This window comes from Diaphorina citri, unplaced genomic scaffold (assembly GCF_000475195.1).
Source record: "Diaphorina citri unplaced genomic scaffold, Diaci psyllid genome assembly version 1.1 scaffold1433, whole genome shotgun sequence".
Classification (NCBI taxonomy): domain Eukaryota; kingdom Metazoa; phylum Arthropoda; class Insecta; order Hemiptera; family Psyllidae; genus Diaphorina; species Diaphorina citri.
In genome coordinates this window covers 33,434-38,801 of record NW_007378859.1, presented here as the reverse complement: position 1 = coordinate 38,801, position 5,368 = coordinate 33,434, and the positions used below count along the sequence as shown (strand labels likewise).

General features: G+C 40.7%; 1 protein-coding gene across 1 annotated transcript in view; it reads left to right on the top strand.

Moving 5' to 3' along the window:
- Nucleotides 1-5,368, top strand: part of LOC103515873 — a gene marked incomplete at its 3' end in the record, with an annotated part of 20,047 nt that overhangs the window by 2,453 nt on the left and 12,226 nt on the right. Inside the window, exons 3-5 of the mRNA XM_026828441.1 lie at nt 1,404-1,607; nt 1,905-1,974; nt 2,467-2,638. Of these exons, the coding sequence (XP_026684242.1) occupies nt 1,404-1,607; nt 1,905-1,974; nt 2,467-2,638 (446 nt within the window). The remainder of the gene's footprint in view (nt 1-1,403; nt 1,608-1,904; nt 1,975-2,466; nt 2,639-5,368) is intronic.

Genomic DNA, 5,368 nt, shown 5'->3' with positions numbered 1-5,368 from the left:
AATAAAAAAAAAGGAAAAAAAAAAACATAAAAACATTACCTACATACCTATTTGTAAAAAAAAGGAGAAAAAAAAAAGTTTATCAAAAATTTGTGAAAAACACATTTTTGTCATAAAATTTCAACGTTTCATCCAGGTCTCGAGATATTCGAGTGGTTCACACACTGTATCCTATAAATACACCTGTAGAAGTCCTGAAGGAACTGGGTGTAACATACACGAGGTGGGGGGGGAGAGCAATAGTTTGCATATGAGACATGAGACTGTACACTTATCTACCTTTTCATCTGCTCTCTCAAATATCGTTTGCTTCAACTTACCGTTTGCGTATATACCTTTGGTTTTCCATCTTTCCTCGTTTGGTTCCTCATCCGCCCAACTTAGGGTCCTCCATTCACACTACCCTATAAGCGGACCGGGTGTAACAATACCGGGGGGGGGGGGGGGGGAGAGCAATAGTTTGCATATGAGACATGAGACTGCACACTTACCTACCTTTTCATCTGCTCTCTCAATATCGTTTGCTTCAACTTACCGTTTGCATATAGTTTGGTCTTTCCTAGTTTGGTCCCTCATCCACCCAACCTAGGGTCCTCCATTCACACTACCCTAGCTTTGTAAACCAGGGGTTCCCAACCGGGGGGGCGTGGAGCCATTCCAGGGGGGGCGCGAGCATTATCTGATAAAAAAAAAAATCTAGTGTACCTACCTTAAATCGTGTACCTATTTTTTGCAAGTATTTTTTCTCAGTTTGAAATTGTTTAAAGTTTAAATTAAAGGGTACTAGTGTAAACAGACCTTGGGTCCAATTAACTCTCTAGTATATGACCAGAAACCTGAATAATAATAGTAGACAGTACTAGCTGCTGAAGTACACTACTGCTGGAGTCAATTGACTTTCCACTTTCCAGTCCTATTCCCGGTCGCCAAGGAGTAAAAAGTAAAAATGCTATAAATAAGCACCATTAATATTTCCCATGGAGAACGAAATTGAAATATTTTCTCCGGAACTCTCCCATCCTCTCTCCTGAACGCTAGGGCTGACCTAATTTCTCTCATAGAAACGAGGAAAGAACGCAACAATTTTCCACAGAGATCGCGGAAACCCTTCATAACTGCTATGCTGCTATTGCTACTATGCTGTTGTATGGTACGTCCAAAACTACAGCAACCAACTGCAGGTGAGTCCCAAACTATAGCAACCAACTGCAGGTGAGTCCCAAAGTCGAAGAAAGAACCAACACAGGATAGGAGAAAGCCATCCGTTCCGAGAACGAGCCTTATCCCTTCAGAATAAAATCCGCCCCGGGCGGGAATCGAACCCGAGGCTTAGCGCTTACAAGGCAGATGATCTGCCCACCGAACTAACTAGGCTAGTTGAAAATTTATTTCTCCTCCTGTAGGAACGAATCAAAAGGTCGCTCGCCAAGAGGTCGAAGAAGAAGGAGCGTATGCCCATCCGATCAGGTTCAATTCAGCCGCTACCTCCCGGAGCAACCATGGGAACGGAAAACGTTGCCTTATACCAAGTAGATGTCCATCAGAAGAATGAGGACCAGGGTGATAACGTCAACAAGATGTCTAGCAGTCATCTTGTGAAGGGAGACATGGAATTTACTGAAAGTGAAGAGATGGAGAACGAGATCATGTACAGTCTGTACCTGAAGGATAGCGATGATAAGTATCAATTAAGTATAGGCAACCTCCGTGATATACCAAGTAGATGTCCATCAGAAGAACGAGGACCAGGGTGATAACGTCAACAAGATGTCTAGCAGTCATCTTGTGAAGGGAGACATAGAATTTACTGAGAGTGAAGAGATGGAGAACGAGATCATGTACAGTCTGTACCTGAAGGATAGCGATGATAAGTATCAATTAGTTATAGGCAACCTCCGTGGGACATGGAATTTACTGAAAGTGAAGAGATGGAGAACGAGATCATGTACAGTCTGTACCTGAAGGATAGCGATGATAAGTATCAATTAATTATAGGCAACCTCCGTGGCCGAGTGTGTATCACACTAGGCTTGCACGCCGGAGATGGGTTCGATTCCCGGCAATGTCGAAGTTTTTTTTCGGCTCTGTGTTTGGAGTGCTCTCAGCCTCGTAAGGACAATTGAGTAGCAACTTTAATCGAGTAGCGTCCAGTGGCGGCATTACCAGTGTAAAGAGATTATTGAAATATTAAAATTGATCGCAAAGAAAGCACTTATAATTCGTAGAAGCTCAACCCGTCCTTTGGGGCTGACCAGCCCCTACACCTAAGCCTCAGTTTGGGCTTTTTGTGTGTGGGGTTAAGCTGGTAAAGAAAGCACTTATACCAATGTTGTGACACCCACAAAAGATGTGAAAAAGCTCTGCTTTACCACAGAGAATTTGACATTTGATTTGATTGATTTATTATTAAATTTTCATCAATATAAAGACTTGAATTTCAACAAAGAAAATTATCTGAATATCCACAGCTCAGTGAGTGCACCCTACATACTGGTGGCAGTAAAATCGAAGGCAAAGAATCTTTGTGGCGCCTTAGACCTAATATTGAGGAAGGTTTTGATGAAATTCTGATGACAGTGGTCAGTCCGGTGTCATCCAATGATAGACCGAATGATGTGAAGAGACCGGAAACTAGCAAGTAAGTTTATAAGTGAATGAATGAGAAGCAGAGCGGACCAAGTCCAAAAAAGCGTTGGAGTAAAAGTTTAGGACTGCTCAAAGTTTGAATAGAGATAGGTAGCCATTTTGTTTTTACTCTACAACGCTAAAGTGAAGTTAGCAACAGAAAAAGAAAATCTGACTGCTCAAAGTTTGAATAGAGATAGGTAGCCATTTTGTTTTTACTCTACAACACTAAAGTGAAGTTAGCAACAGAAAAAGAAAATCCTTTAGTGCTCTTTCCAACAAAATACAATACCTAATGCTCAACAAGCTGGGTCCGTCCCTCCGGGAATTTTTTAGCCCGTAGTTTATTCGGTCGTGGTTAAAGAATACCTATGTAAGTATGTACCTACCTAATTTATCATTCTTGATTTGCGAATACAATAGTCCGTTCCGTATACCTTTTTATTACTATTGTAATAATAAAGGAAGGACGGACTAAAAAGCACCTCTTAGGTTTTATAGAGGAAACAAACAATGGAGCTATTATCGACTCGAAAATCTCGAAATGGAAGAGAGAGGGAGGATAGAATAGGAGAACAAACCTCATCTGTTTGGGATAAAGTTCGCGCCAGACGGAGATCAAACCAGCGACCCACCGCTTACAAGGCGCGCTACCCTTCAAGCGAACTGAAATCGGAGGGTTCGTGGGGGAACCAGGGGCAGACGGAATGTTTCCCAACATTTGGAACTTTCTGATGCAGAAGGAGCAAGGGTAACTCCAAATTTCACGATTCTAAGCAATGTACAGTTGTACAGATGTGCAGACAAAAATGCAATTTAATTTCTATAAATATGTATAATGTACATTACATATACCATGATATACATTATGTATACCATAATATACATTATGTGTATAGGAGTCTAAGTACATATGAACGTAACATATCAGCAAATCAGAAGCATTTTCTCCGCATCCTATAGGTACCAAACTGCAAAAAGTTGAATCTCATTTCAAGCTGGAGAACGTTAAATTTCATTTCAGGAAACACTCCAGATATGCTTTAATTTAAACTCTCCAGATATATGCTTTAAACTCTGCTAGTTGTGCTTATTGTTGTGCTTATTTCTCTAAGCAGGATGTTAATATAATCCTGGTGGTGAAATGAAAGGCAAACAGTAACTTCGTAATGCAAACGAATGCATACATGCAGTCAGGAATTGAAACGGGAGACTTTTAGCCGTCGGAAATCGGTTTAAAACATCACTGCCATCCGTAACACACGTCCATTATCCTTAAAAGCGAATAAAGGCCCGTTCCCACTTGTTGTTATTTAGGGAAAAAAATCGTGTCGTGACTGGTGGGAACACTCTCTCATTGTACATTACTTATACTTACAAGGACATTCGGAAAAAAATCGGATGAAACTCACGACAAGTGGTCGGGACGGTAGGGCCAGCCACGCACTATCAGGTAGACCTGACAGGTACACCTGGTACACCGTACTATCAGGTACACCTGTCAGGTGTACCTGATAGTACGTGGCTGACCAAAGACCTCCGTTGTTGAAGTTTTCTTCAATCTTCTGGAACCTCGCGACAGGAGGTCGGGACGGTAGGGCCAGCCACGCACTATCAGGTACACCTGTCAGGTGTACCTGATAGTGCGTGGCTGACCAAAGACCTCCGTTGTTGAAGTTTTCTTCAATCTTCTGGAAACGAGATTCCACGTCAAGTAACATGATAAAGATATTGGAATGATAAGTAGGTACTATGTTTTCACTTGACGAATATATTTCTTCATCAAACCTTTACTAAAGTTTTAACAAGAAGTTTCCTACATCAAACGTTTACTAAAAGGGTCACAAGAAAACGTGTTATCCGAGGAAACTTTCGTTAGTAAGGTCTAGGTATAGAAATGTATCTAGGTATTTATGTCGTACTTTCACAACATTCAGTTACAAATTCTATACAAAGTTTGGCAAAACCTTGCACCAGTCTTAAAAGGGTCACAAGAAAACGTGTTATCCGAGGAAACTTTCGTTAGTAAGGTCTAGGTATAGAAATGTATCTAGGTATTTATGTCGTATACTTTCACAACATTCCATTACAAATTCTATACAAAGTTTGGCCAAACCTTGCACCAGTCACCAACATGCGCTACATCAACATCACGCGCTAAAACCAGCAGCACGCGCTAAACGTCTCAATACCGTGTGGTGTATTTATATTCATACCGGTACCATACAGGTACGATGCTATAGCATACAGGGTGGCTGTGAAGTTATGAACTCAAATATCTCGAGAACGGGTTAGAAAACTAAGGACAATTGAGTAGCAACTTTAATCGAGTAGCGTCCAGTGGCGGCATTACCAGTGTAAAGAGATTATTGAAATATTAAAATTGATTGCAAAGAAAGCACTTAGTAATGCTGTGATTGATATCCACAAAAAGTTGTAAAAAGGCTCTGCTTTAACACAAATAAATTCACGGTTTGATTGATTGATTGATTGATTGATTGATTTTGATTAAGGAGCGCGGCAGCGCTCCGCCCCGCCAAGTCAAGAAAGTTTGACCGTTTATTTTATTATTATACCTTTGAAGATAACTAACTAGTAACTAGGCTTGAGCAGAGGTACCTACAATGTAAATAAAATTGAAAATTCTTAGGTCAGTTTGTATGAGCGCCGTGTGATTGTTTGAGTATGCAATATGCAACAGTATAATTAATAATTGGTGGAGATGTCTGATTTACTATGTACC